The sequence below is a fragment of the Ursus arctos genome, unplaced genomic scaffold (genome assembly GCF_023065955.2).
Source record: "Ursus arctos isolate Adak ecotype North America unplaced genomic scaffold, UrsArc2.0 scaffold_31, whole genome shotgun sequence".
In the NCBI taxonomy this organism is placed as follows: domain Eukaryota; kingdom Metazoa; phylum Chordata; class Mammalia; order Carnivora; family Ursidae; genus Ursus; species Ursus arctos.
The window spans coordinates 299,167-313,081 of NW_026622997.1; the positions used below are offsets into that span (position 1 = coordinate 299,167).

Sequence of the window (13,915 nt, forward strand, 5' to 3'; positions counted from 1 at the left end):
AGTTTCTGGCTGACAGAGCTTTTTCCTGTCTGCCTCCTGCTCCCCGCTCCCCCCCCCTGCCCCGTGTCTGCTCTTCTCTGGGGAACTTGGGTCCCTTCCTCCATCTTCCTCCCCTCACTCACTCCTCTGTCTCATGACTGGTCACGAACACATTTTCCTCACCGTCTAAGACATGTCTAGTCCCTTCTGTTCCTTAAACTTGCTCAAGAACCACCTTGTGCAGAAGAGATCCCTAGCTTAACCCCACCCAGCACAATCCCCACTTGGGGGGGGGTTCCTTGTTACACTTTGGGGTCAAGTGCTCTTGGTGGGCGCTAGTGACCTGGTTAGGTGGGCATTAGGTTGCACTGATTTCCCGAGATGAGCAACTGTGGCTCCTTTTTTTGGATGGGGTCTCCTACAGGGTAGAGTCCATGATTTCGCTGTTAATTTGGGGGACTCCTGAAGCCAGACACCACGGGGTCTTCATGGTGTGTGCCATCAGACTGGGAGAGACTGAACGTTGACTCTCCTTTCATACAAGATCTTACCAGCGTCTGGACTCTTCAGGGGTGGTCACAGGACCCCCTGAGCATGGGGCAGTTCCTCTCCAAATCATGCCTTCTCTCTTCTCCAGCTTAAGAGAAAGCCGGAAGGCCACTTCCCCCTCCCTGAACCTGTGTCTATAGAGGATAGAAGGATTTGCCCTCCAGCACAGGAACATTTCCTCAGGGGAGGATGGGACCTCCCCAGCGACCTTGGACTCCCTGAGCACACATCTTGCAGATTCTCACAGGGAAATGGGCAGGCAGAAGGCTAACTGCCTTCCCAATGGATATTCCCATCCTTGGGCCCTGGGCTACACTTTCTTCCCTCTCCCACGCCCCCCACTCACCAGCCAGCCTGCCCTCTCCCCAGACTCCCCAGGAGCTTCCTGGCTGCCCCCTTCACTTCCTTGTTCCTGAGGGTGTAGATGAGCGGGTTGAGGGCCGGGGTGACCACCGTGTAGAAGAGCGAAACGAACTTGCCCCGCCCCTGGTCGTAATGGGTGGTGGGCTGTAGATGGGTGTAGATGGCCGAGCCATAGAAGAGGCAGACGACGGTCAGGTGGGACCCGCACGTGCCCACCGCTTTCCTGCGGCCGCCCCGGGACCGCATGCCCCAGATGGCACGGGCCACGGCGCCGTACGAGGCCAGGATGATGGAGGACGGCAGCAGCAGGATGACCACGCGCGCAATGAACATCTGGTGCTCGGTGGCATCGCGGCCGCCACCACAGGACAGCTGCAGGAGCGCGGGCAGCTCGCAGAAGAAGTGGTCCAGCCGGGGGGCGGCGCACAGCGGCTGAGCCGCCAGCAACGCCGTCTGCGCGGCCGAGTTGGCCAGGCCACCCAGCCACGAGGCGCAGGCCAGCGCGCGGCACCGGCGCGGGGAGGCGAGCTCCGCGTGGCGCAGCGGGTGGACCACCGCGGCCGCCCGGTCCAGTGCCATCACCGCCAACAACAGGGACTCCGCTGAGCCCAGCGCCAGCGAGGTGCACAGCTGGGCCAGGCAGCCCGCGTGCTGCAGCCACAGCTCCGCACCGCACAGACTGGCCAGCAGCGCGGGAGCCACGCTCGTGGAGAAGCCCGCGTCCAGCAGTGCCAGGTGGCACAGGAAGTAGTACATGGATGTGTGCAGGCGCGGGTCGCGCAGGGCCAGCAGCACGAGGGTCGAGTTGCCCGCCAGGGTCAGGAGATAGCAGAGCAGGACCAGGGTGAAGAGGGCGGGCTGCAGCGCGGGCCAGTCGGAGAAACCCAGCAGGAGGAAGCGCTCCTCGGTGCTGTGGTTGGCCTGCGGGAGGAAAGTCCCAGAGTGTCTGGAAGGGCGCAGAGTGAAAGGGTGACTTTATGCCCTGCAAGTGCAGGGGAGCCCGGGAGCTCGGGGCGCGGCTGGTGGGGAACTGGATGGGAGGGAGGGGCGCACGGGAGCGTGGGGGAGGGGACGCCAGCGCCCCTTCCTATCTCATTTAGAGACCTGTGCCCTGGCTTTGGGAAGCTAGCCCTCCCTTAGTGCAGCTTAGCTAATGTATGCAGCCGACTCTTTGGGGAAGAAAGAATCTCCACTTTGAAGAAGAACGAACTTAGACCCGGAAAGGGGAGATTGCCCCAGGTCACAGCTAGTGCGTGGCCCTGTGGCAGTCCAGGTCAGACTTGTCTCCTTTCCAGATCAGTGCTTTTTCAGCTGCTTCCTGGGTTCTGATTGTACTCCTAGGGGCCAGAGTAGAAATCTGATCTTCCTCCCACAGAACAGTCCTTCAGATATTTGAAGAGGGATTTCCCCCTGAGCCTCCCTCCCCTTCTCCCACAGGGTTAGGTGTGACCCCCTAGGCTTGGCGGAAGCAGCACTTGGTAGACCAGATCCATCACCTTGTTTGTTTCAGGGGCTCTACTGCCGTGAATACAACCATTAGCTGCTGACTGCTGAGTGCTACCCTGTGGGGAATCTCTCTTCTAGGCTGCCACCAATGTCCGTGCCCCTCCTGCTTCTCCCTCGGGTGACGGTCGTGATCTACGGGCCTTGGAACCCAGAGTCATCTGGCAGAACACTGCGCTAGAAGCCAGGAGCCCTGGGTCCCACCCAGCATAACTGCCTGTGGCCAGTGGGATTACTTGGTATGGAGAAGTCACGGCATTTCCCTTTGCCTCCGTGTTTCCGTGCCTAAGAGGAGGAGTCTGAACGAGACGATCTCCAGGGCTCCTGGCTTATCCCCCAGCTCTAACTGCAAAAAAATATTTGTCAATTGAATGAAAGGAGAGCCCGACACAGAAGCCTTTTAACCCTGAAGAGTGATGTTGAGTCCTGTTTCCTAATGTACAGAAACCATATGGTTGATGGGATCACCGAACGTTACAGCACAATCTTGCTACTGCACGTTTCCTGGCCGGTATCAGGAAATAGATAGACTTCGTATTCACTCTTCCGAGTTTGAAATCATAATTTTTCAGGAAAAAAACTCGTCCCCCCCCCCCCGAGAACACCGTGCTTATATGGTTCAGCTTCTGCTCATTAGGCAGAACAGGTGTTCACGGTGTGACTGCGAGCAAGGGTTGGGGCGTCAGGGTGCCTGAGTGCCCGTCTTGGCGCTGCCGTTTCCCAGCTGACAACCCCGGACACGTGGCTTACCCTCTCTGGGGCTCAGTTTCCTCGCTTGGAAGTAGAAGTGGGTAAGTGGGTTAAGCACGTAAAGCTCTTAGAACGGCGCCTGGCACAGAGCAGGTGGTTAGGAAATGCTCACTCTTTTCATCCGTATTTCACATGTCAGGACGGGTTTGCAGAGAGCTCTTACAGTGGCAGAGCCAGCGTCTGAGTTTATGTCTCTTTTCATGTATTAACTCTGGTCTTTATTCACCGGAAAGTGAGGCAATACTATTTCAGGAGTAAGACAGGCGGGTAGCTGAGGTTAAATAACCTGTCCAAGGCCACACTGTTTATGAATGCTTATCAGGATTTCAACCCCAATCTCACTGATTCCAAGAACCTCGCTTCATCTGTATGGACGTGCATTGAAGCCGGGTCTACCTGCGAGAGGCTGTGGAGGACACACGTACGTACGAATCCTGACCTTGCTCTCTAGGTAATTGTGGAGTGTGGGCTCGTCCTGGAATGAATACAGGCACGAGCCGACATTCAGGCCGGTGGCCCGATGGTGCTAGAGATGTTGTTCTAGAAAGCCCAATTTTCTAATTCTGTGGTCACGTAGACACACACCGTGCAGCCAGCCAAGCCCCGAACAGTTGCCCTCCAAACACGCCGAACCCTGAAAACAGGCACACGGTAATGAAATCACACACACCACACCTGTACTCCATGGACACACGCACCCCACACACTTACGGAGACACCCATGTGCCCGTAATTCCCCTGCAGCATCCAGAAGGCAAATCTGTTGTAAAAATAGTCCAGGATGTGTCCCCAAACCTCGTGTGCTACTCTAGAATGTGCCCGTCCTCCGCAAGACCGTTGTCCTACCTTCATGTCCGAGTCTCTGGCCCTGATACTCAGCCCTTCAGGTTCTAGATGATCAGTTGGTCTGTTGTTTCTACTCTGGGTTCTCGGAGTTTGGAATGGCAGTGGGACGGATGAAAGACAGAGATAATGGCGTGACTGTTGATCTCGAGCATGGGTGCCCGAGGTCAGAGCCAGGTCCTTCAGGAGCAGGACATGGGGTGGGAGCCCCCTTGCTTGTCGGCAGAGGAAGGAATACAACGTCTTTGGGAAGGAAGCCAGCCACGTCTCGAGAAGCATCGAGGTTCGGGCAGAGGTGGCTGGGTCTGTTCCCCGAGAGCCCGGCACCAGGGTGTAGGCAAGGCCAGCGCTCGAGTCTCGGGGGCAGCAGGTCCGCATTCGCTGCTGCCGGCCGCGGAAGTAGCCTTCCTGACTGCAAAGGGCACAGCAGCTATAGAGCAGAGACGCTGATGAGCCACTCGCTGCAGAGGGAGCAGGGGAATCAACTTTCCCTGTTATTGAGAGGAAACGATGGGGCCCTGGGGAACCCACGTGCCACCCCCATAATTAGCACCCGTGTTGGGTTGTCCAGAGCAGAGTCCCCCGGGGCAAGGAGGGGAACATTCTGGAGGGAAAGGCCCTTGAGGGTGGTGTGTCCCCGGCAGCGTGGAGGCTGGAGGCAGCACCGGGCTTCCTCCCCATCACTTGTACTCCCAGCACTTAAGTGGTTTAGGGTTTCGTTCTGGGAATAAGGGACCTCGAGCAGCTGGATAACCTCAGTGGCTCTAGGGTCAGTTTGAAAACGGGGAGACAGTCCTTGTCTGTGGGAGAGGTTTGAGCTCTGGCAACATCATCCTCAGTTCTGAATGACCCTCTTGTCATCGGCCTTCGCCACCAGCCCTTCTTGAGGCTGTCACTGCCTTTGCTTTGTCCCGGCTCGGTCCCTCTCCCAGGACTGTCTGTCCTAATTCTTAAAAAAAAAAAAAAAAAGAAAGAAACTTATTTTTTTTTATTATTTGCATCCACTTTTATTTATTTCTTTTTAATTTAAATCCAATTAGCCAATATATAGTACACCATAATTTCCAGAAGTAGAGTTCAATAATTCATCAGTTGGGTAACACCATATGGTCATCGCATCACATGCCCATCACACAGTTTCCCCATTCCCAGCCACCTCTCAACCAGCAACCCTCACTTTGTTTCCTAGAGTTAAGGGTCTCTCATGAGTCGTCTCCCTAACTGATTCCCCCCTTCAGTTTCCCATCCTTCTCCTAATGTCCTTCATGCTAGTCCTTATGTTCCATAAGTGAGTGAAACCCTGTGATAGTCTTTCTCTGCTTGACTTATTTCACTTAGCTTAATCCCCTCCAGTTCCATCCATACCCGTGCAGATGGTGGGTATTCATCCTCTCTGATGGCTGAGTAATATTCCATTGTATATATGGACCACATCTTCTTTATCCAGTCATCTGTTGAAGGACTTATTGGCTCCTTCCACAGTTTGGCTACTGTGGACATTGCTGCTATGAACATAGGGGTGCATGTGCCCTTCTTTTCACTACATCTGTATCTTTGGGGTAAATACCTAGTAGTGCAATTGCTGGGTCATAGTGTAGCTCTTTCTTTAATGTCTTGAGTAAACTCCATACTGTTTTCAGCAGTGGCTGTACCAGCTTGCATTCCCACCAAGAGGGGAAGAGGGTTCCCTTTTCTCCACATCCTCTCCAACATTTGTTGTTGCCTGTCTTGTTAATTTTTGCCATTCTAACTGGTGCAAGGTTGTATCTCGATGTGGTTTTGATTTGTATTTCACTGGTGGCTAGTGATGTTGAGCATTTGTTCATGTGTCTGTTGGCCATTTGTATGTCTTCTCTGGAGAAATGTCTGTTCATGTCTTGTGCCCACTTCTTGACTGGATTCTTTGTCTTTTTGGGTTTTGACTTTGAGACATTATCTATAGATCTTGGATACTAGCCCGTTACCTGATATGTCAGTTGCAAATATCTTCTCCCGTTCTGTAGGTTGCCTTTTAGCTTTGTTGACTGTTTCCTTTGCTGTGCAGAAGCTTTTTGTCTTGATGAAGTCCCAATAGTTCATTTTTGCTTTTGTTTCCTTTGCCTTTGAAGATGTGTCTTGCAAGAAGTTGCTGCAGCTGAGGTCAGAGATGTTACTGCCTATGTTCACTCTAGAATTTTGATGGGCTCCTGTCTCACACTGAGGTCTTTCATCCATTTTGAGTTTATCTTTGTGTATGGTGTGAGAGAATGGTCCAGTTTCATTCTTCTGCATGTGGCTGGCCAATTTTCCCAGCACCATTTATTGAAGAGACTGTCTTTTTTCCATTGGATATTCTTTCCTGCTTTGTCGAATATTAGTTGACCACAGAGTTGAGGGTCCATTTCTGGGCTCTCTATTCTGTTCCACTGATCTATGTGTCTGTTTTTGTGCTAGTACCGTACTGTCTTGATACTCATAGCTTTGTAATATAGCTTGAAATCAGGCATTGTGATGCCCCCAGCTTTGGTTTTCTTTTCCAACATTTCTCTGGCTATTCAGGTTTTTTTCTGGTTCCATACAAACTTTAGAATTATTTATTCCAACGCTTTGAAATATGTTGCTGATATTTTGGTAGGGATTGCATTGAATGTGTAGATTGCTCTGGGCAGCATAGACATTTTCAGAATGTTTATTCTTCCAATCCATGAGCATGGAATGTTTTTCCATCTCTTTGTGTCTCTCTCAATTTCTTTCATAACTGTTCTGTAGTGTTTAGAGTATAGATCCTTTGCCCCTTAGTTAGGTTTATTCCTAGTATCTTATGGATTTTGGTGCAATTGTCAATGGGATCCATTCCTTATTTTCTCTTTCTTCAGTCTCCTTGTTAGTGTGTAGAAATGTAACTGATTACCGTGCATTGATTTTGTGTCCTGCCACGTTGCTGAATTGTGGTATGAGTTCTAGTAATTTTGGAGTGGTGTCTTCTGGGTTTTCCACATAAAATATCTGTGAGGAGAGAGCATTGGACTTGTTTTTGCCAACTTGAATGCCTTTTATTTCTTTTGTTGTCTGGTCCAGTGTGTCATTCAAAGCCCTTTTTCCTTGTTGATCTGCTCCTTAGATGATCTGTCCTTAGCTGTGAGTGGGGTGTTGATGTCCTATTATTCTATTATTATCAATGTGTTTCTTCACTTTGGTTTTTAATTGGTTGATATAATTTGCTGCTCCCAAGTTAAGAGACAAATATTTATAATAGATCTTGTCTTTGTTTTTTTTTAATTTTTTATTATGTTAGTCACTACATGGTACATCATTAGTTTTTTATGTAGTGTTCCATGATTCATTGTTTGCTCCATGCAATACGTGCCCTCCTTAATACCCATCACAGGGCTAACCCAACCCCCCACTGCGCTCCCCCCTGAAACCCTCAGTTTGCATCCCAGAGTCCACAGTCTCTCGTGGTTCATTCCCCCTTCTGTTTACCCCCCCTTCATTTTCCCCTTCCTTCTTCTACTGATCTCCCTGCTATTCCTTATGTTCCACAAATGAGTGAAACCATATGATCATTGTCTTTCCCTGCTTGACTTATTTCACTTAGCATAATCTCCTCCAGTGTTGTCCATGTTGCTGCAAATGTTGGGTAATCATCCTTTCTGATGGCTGAGTAATATTCCATTGTATATATGGACCACATCTTCTTTATCCATTCGTCTGTTGAAGGGCATCTCGGCTCCTTCTACAATTTAGCTATTGTGGACAAGGCTGCTATGAACATTGGGGTGCATATGGCTTTTCTTTTCACTACGTTGTGTCTTTGGGGTAAATACCCAGTACTGCAATTGCGGGGTCATGGTGTAGCTCTATTTTTAACTTTTTGAGGGACCTCCACACTGTTTTCCAAAGTGGCTGTACCAGCTTGCATTCCCACCAACAGTGCAGGAGGGATCACCTTTCTCCACATCCTCTCCAACATTTGTTGTTTCTTGCCTTGTCAATTTTTGCCATTCTAACTGGCGTAAGGTGGTATCTCAATGTGGTTTTGATTTGAATTTCCCTGATGGCTAATGATTTTGAACATTTTTTCCTGTCTGTTAGCCATTTGTATGTCTTCATTGGAAAAGTGTCTGTTCATATCTTCTGCCCATTTTTTGATTTGATTATTTGTTTCACATGTATTGAATTTGAGAAGTTCTTTGTAGATCTTGGTTACCAGTCTTTTATCTGTAGTTTCATTTGCAAATATCTTCTCCCATTATGAGGGATGCCTCTTAGTTTTTTTGACCGTTTCCTTGGTGTGCAGAAGCTTTTTATCTTGATGAAGTCCCACAAGTTCATTTTTTCTTTTGTTTCTCTTGCCTTTGGAGATGTGTCATGAAAAAGTTTGCTGTGGCCGATATCAAAGAGGTTGTAGCAAGATCCTAGGTAATAGGATCCAACGGTACATTAAAAGGATTATCCATCATGACCAAGTGGGATTCATCCCTGGGATGCAAGGGTGGTTCAACATTCACAAATTGATCAGTGTGATAGATCATATCATCAAGAAAAGAGTCAAGAACCATATGATCCTCTCAATTGATGCAGAAAAAGCATTTGACAAAATACAGCATCATTTCCTGATTAAAACCCTTCAGAGTGTAGGGATAGAGGGTACATTCCTCAATTTCATAAAAACCATCTATGAAAAGCCTACAGCAAATATCATTCTCAGTGGGGAAAAGCTGAAAGCCTTTCCCTTAAGATCACGAACATGACAAGGATGCCCACTCTCGCCATTATTATTCAACATAGTACTAGAAGTCCTTGCAACAGCAATCAGACACCAAAAAGGGATAAAAGGTATCCAAATCGGCAAAGAAGAAGTCAAACTGTCTCTCTTCGCAGATGACATGATACTCTACATGGAAAACCCAAGAGACTCCACTCCCAAACTACTAGAACTTATAGAGCAATTCAGTAATGTGGCGGGATACAAAATCAGTGCTCAGAAATCAGTTGCATTTCTATACACGAACAATGAGACTGAAGAAAGAGAAATTAGGGAATCCATTCCATTTACAATAGCACCAAAAATCATATGTTATCTTGGGATTAACTTAACCAGAGACGTAAAGGATCTATATTCTAGAAATTACAAATTACTCTTGAAAGACATTGAAGAAGACACAAAAAGATGGAAAAATATTCCATGCTCATGGATCAGAAGAATAAACATAGTTAAAATGTCCATGCTACCCAGAGCAATCTACACTTTCAAAGTCATCCCAATCAAAATACCAATGACATTTTTCAAAGAACTGGAACAAACAGCCCTTACATTTGTGTGGAACCAGGAAAGGCCCTGAATCACCAAGGAATTGTTGAAAAGGAAAAACAAAGCTGGGGGCATCACAATGCTGGATTTCGAGCTGTACTACAAAGCTGTGATCACCAAGACAGCATGGTACTGGCACAAAAACAGACACATAGACCAATGGAACAGAATAGAGAACCCAGAAATGGACCCTTGACTCTTTGGGCAACTAATCTTTGACAGAGCAGGAAAAAACATCCAGTGGAAAAAAAAGACAGTCTCTTCAATAAATGGTGCTGGGAAAATTGGACAGCTACATGCAAAAGAATGAAACTTGACCACTCTCTCACACCATACACAAAGATAAACTCCAAATGGATGAAAGACCTTGATGTGAGACAGGAATCCATCAAAATTCTAGAGGAGAACATAGGCTGCAACCTCTTTGACATCGGCCACAGCAACTTTTTTCAATGTGGTTTTGATTTGGATTTCCTTGATGGCTAATGATTTTGAACATTTTTTTCATGTGTCTGTTAGCCATTCATATGTCTTCATTGGAAGAGTGTCTGTTCATATCTTCTGCCCATTTTTTGATTTGATTATTTGTTTCTTGTGTATTGAGTTTGAGAAGTTCTTTGTAGATCTTGGATACCAGTCTTTTATCTGTAGTGTCATTTGCAAATATCTTCTCCCATTATGAGGGATGCCTCTTAGTTTTTTTGACTGTTTCCTTGGCTGTGCAGAAACTTTTTATCTTGATGAAGTCCCACAAGTTCATTTTTTCTTTTGTTTCCCTTGCCTTTGGAGACTTGTCATGAAAGAAGTTGCTGTGGCTGATGTCAAAGAGGTTACAGCGTATCTCTCCTCTATGATTTTGATGGATTCCTGTAATGCTGCCAATGTTCATAACAGCATTGTTCACAATAGCTAAATTGTGGAAGAAGCCTAGATGCCCTTCAACAGACAAATGGATAAAGAAGATGTGGTCCATATACACAATGGAATATTACTCAGCCATCAGAAAGAAGGATTTCCCAACATTTGCAGCAACAGGGATGGGACTGGAGGAGATAATGCTAAGTGAAATAAGTCAAGCAGAGAAAGATAATGATCATATGGTTTCACTCATTTGTGGAACATAAGGAATAGCAGGGAGATTGGTAGGAGAAGGAAGGGAAGAATGAAGGGGGGTAAACAGAAGGGGGAATGAACCACGAGAGAACACCGGGAAACAAACTGAGGGCTTCAGAGGGGAGGGGGGTGAAGGATTGGGCTGGGCTGGTGATGGGTATTAAGGAGGGCATGTAATGCATGGAGCACTGGGTGTTATATGCAAATAATGAATCATGGAACATTGCATCAAAAAACTAATGATGTACTGTATGGTGACTAACATAACATAATAAAAAATTAAAAAAAAACTAATGATGTGATATGTTGGCTAACTGAACATAATAAAAAATATCTTTATTTTCATTTATATTCTTAGTGTATTGTATAATGACTGAAATATATAAGAGTCTGTAAAATATCAAGTAAATTGTTAGCGAATTATATCAATAGCAATGAGATGGATAAAATGGCACTATTTTCAGAATTGTATCAGGACATCTATAGTAATGGAAAGAAGAAAAATCATGAAGAATGAGAAATAAATAAAGACGATTGAACCAGAGATACAATGGGGGAGGTGAGGAACACGGGCTCTGGACATTCTAAAATGTGCTTGATAGGTCACACTATACTTGTTGAAATCTAAGAGACAGACTCCAAAACAACAAATTAATTGTTTATGTGAAGAGCTCTCCCCACTGGAAAGTCACAAGTGCTTGGAGACACAGGTCCTCAGAGACCCTTAAAAGACACCAAATCTGAGAGTGCCTTCCTCACGAGGGATCCACAAGGTAAAGACAGGGGAACATAAGCAAGTCACCAAATACCATCTGTGTTTAGCACGGGCTATTTCTCCAAATAGAAAGACATCATTCAGATAATAACTCCTAGAAACCAGTAAAGTTGAATGAAGCAAGGACTCCCCATCTGCAGAACATTAGCGTGTGAGCTTGCATTTTAGCACACAATCTAGAACATGGTGATGTTTTTACACAGAATTTGGATTTTCACATCTATTGAACTGCAACTCTGCTTTTTACATTTTTAGGTTAAATGTGATTTCACTTTCACTGTTACTTGTAATGAGGTTTACATTGTATAATAATGATTTATTTGTAGCCTTAGATGAACCCAGAATGTGAGATTGGGTTATGTATTTATCTGTGCTTTTATTTAGAGATGTAATGCATTCGTGTGTGGATTGGTGGAGTTCATGTGTGTGGATTGGGTATTTGCATATGTGCTGTGGTGTAGGGGGATGCATTTGAAGGGCTGTAAAATGTGGCAATAAGCAACCAAGAAAGACCCTTCATCTCCCTCCTGAGCATTTTTTAAAACTAGGGAGACCCTCACTCTTTCAGATAACTGTTCATCTGCCTCTGGGAGCTCAAAAGAGATGATCTTTCAAATTTCCATCCTCCTCCTTGCAAACCATGAAATTTGTCTAACAGCAAAATGATAAAGGAAAAAAAAAGGAGAGGGATCAGATGGGGCTGGAAACTGAAGAACAAGCTGGAAAAAAATGTTTAAAAGTGGTGAAAATTGGGTCAGAGAGGATACATGCTGAGAGGAAAGGAATGAGAAGCCACTGAATGAAGCAAAGAAAAAGACAGAAGGACCCAAGAGGGAGAAAAACACAAGGGAAAAATCCCCTTGACTTGGAACAGGTGTTTCCTGCGCTGAACGTAGAAGGAATTCTGACTTTGAGAAGAAAAACGCCTGCCAGCAGGGCTCTGTGGATGAGGAGGGAAGATGAGGCTGGAATGACTCATGTCTTGGCCCAGGGGAAACTGAGGAGAGAACTGAGTGTGTTCCACGGATGGTAGGCATCTGAGATCAGGGGAAGAAGCTGGGCTCTCAGAGCTCAGTCCTCACCTGGTTCCAAAGAAAGCAGGGCTGACAGGGCCTTTGCTGCCCCAAAGGCCGGGAGACCCTGAAAGAAAGGGCATTCCAGTGTCTTCTTGACCAGATGCAGCGAGGGGTTCCCTCTGCCCACGTCACAATTCCATAATTGCCATTTCTCTGTCTTTTAGCAGAAGGATGAGCACGAACGCCTCCATGGTGGCTGAGTTCATCCTTGTTGGCTTCTCCCACCTGGCCAGCCTCCAGGGCTTGCTCTTCTCTGTCTTCCTCACCATCTACCTGCTCACCGTGGCAGGCAACCTACTCATAGTGGTGTTGGTCTCCACGGATGCTGCTCTCCAGACCCCCATGTACTTCTTCCTTCGAATGCTCTCAGCCCTGGAGATCGGCTACACGTCTGTCACCGTGCCCCTGCTGCTTCACCACCTGCTCACAGGCCGGCGCCGCATCCCTCGTTCTGGCTGTGCTCTCCAGATGTTCTTCTTCCTTTTCTTCGGTGCCACAGAGTGTTGCCTCCTGGCAGCCATGGCCTATGACCGTTATGCAGCCATCTGCAAACCCCTTCGTTACCCACTTCTGCTGAGTCACCGGGTGTGCCTACAGCTAGCAGGAGTGGCGTGGGCCTGTGGAGCAATGGTGGGCCTGGGCCACACCTCCTTCATGTTCTCCTTGCCCTTCTGTGGCCCCAATGCCATCCCACACTTCTTCTGTGAGATCCAGCCCATCCTGCAGCTGGTGTGTGGTGACACCTCACTCAACGAGCTGCAGATTATCCTGGCTGCTGCCCTCATCATCCTCTGCCCCTTCGGCCTCATCCTGGGTTCCTATGGGCACATCCTGGCCACAATCTTCCAGATGCCATCTACTGCTGGCCGCAGCAAGGCCTTCTCCACCTGCTCCTCCCACCTGGTTGTGGTCTCCCTCTTCTATGGCACTGCCATCTTCATCTACATCCGCCCTAAGGCCAGCTATGATCCAGCCACGGACCCTCTGCTGTCCCTCTTCTATGCTGTGGTCACCCCCATCCTTAATCCCATCATCTACAGTCTGCGGAACACTGATGTCAAGGCTGCCCTAAGGAGAACCCTCGAGAAAATGAGGCATGCAGACACTTGACGAGGGAGTGACAATGGTGACTGTCTCTCCCACTCAGCGTCCCCATCACCAAGGATCAAAGGAAAGACGGCATGGTCCACACCTGAGGGGGCCAGCCTGTGAAGAAGACAGAGTTACCTCGGAAAATGGAGCCAAATCATTCATCAGACCCCCAGGACACAACGCACATGCAATTTTGCCTTCTGTTGTAAGAACAGAAAACCCAGGATGGATTTCCTACACAAGCACAGCAAGTTGACGATTCAAGGACACATTATAAGATGTTGTCTCCACCAGACCATGAAGATAATGAAACTTTCAGGCACAGCACAGATTATTTCTTCTTTTAAGGATTTATTTATTTATTTGAGACACAGAGAGAGAAAGAACAAGCAGGGGGAGGAGCAGAGGGAGAAGGACAAGCAGACTCCATGCTGAGTGCAGAGCCCGCCACAGAACTGGATCCCATGACCCTGAGATCATGACCTGAGCCGAAATCAAGAGTCAGATGCTTAACCAACTGAGCCACCCAGGCCCCCATGGTACTGATTCTTAAAGGAACTTGCCATTTCTGTGCCCTAG

The 13,915-nt window shown here is 47.6% G+C and overlaps 2 protein-coding genes across 2 annotated transcripts; one reads left to right on the top strand and one right to left on the bottom strand.

The window, feature by feature from the left end:
• Positions 1-870: 870 nt before the first annotated feature.
• Positions 871-5,375, bottom strand: LOC113248865 (putative olfactory receptor 2I1). Its single transcript, XM_048225759.1, has 3 exons — positions 5,353-5,375; positions 4,253-4,399; positions 871-1,837 (listed from the first exon to the last, which is right to left on the bottom strand). Exons 1-3 carry the CDS (start codon positions 5,373-5,375, stop codon positions 871-873), a joined length of 1,137 nt encoding a protein of 378 aa, XP_048081716.1.
• Positions 5,376-12,415: 7,040 nt separating this feature from the next.
• LOC113248858 (olfactory receptor 10C1) lies at positions 12,416-13,354 on the top strand. The gene has a single exon (XM_026490469.3). It carries the CDS (start codon positions 12,416-12,418, stop codon positions 13,352-13,354), a length of 939 nt encoding a protein of 312 aa, XP_026346254.2.
• Positions 13,355-13,915: the final 561 nt, after the last annotated feature.

Excerpts from the sequence above, each read along its gene's own strand:
- LOC113248858 (XM_026490469.3), top strand. The coding sequence starts at position 12,416 with ATGAGCACGAACGCCTCCATGGTGGCTGAGTTCATCCTTGTTGGCTTC.
- LOC113248865 (XM_048225759.1), bottom strand. The coding sequence starts at position 5,375 with ATGAATACCCACCATCTGCACGG. Across the intron at positions 4,400-5,352 it reads AATACCCACCATCTGCACGG|TCAGGAAGGCTACTTCCGCG; the intron begins GTATGGATGGAA and ends TGCCCTTTGCAG. Across the intron at positions 1,838-4,252 it reads ACCTCGATGCTTCTCGAGAC|ACACTCTGGGACTTTCCTCC; the intron begins GTGGCTGGCTTC and ends GCGCCCTTCCAG.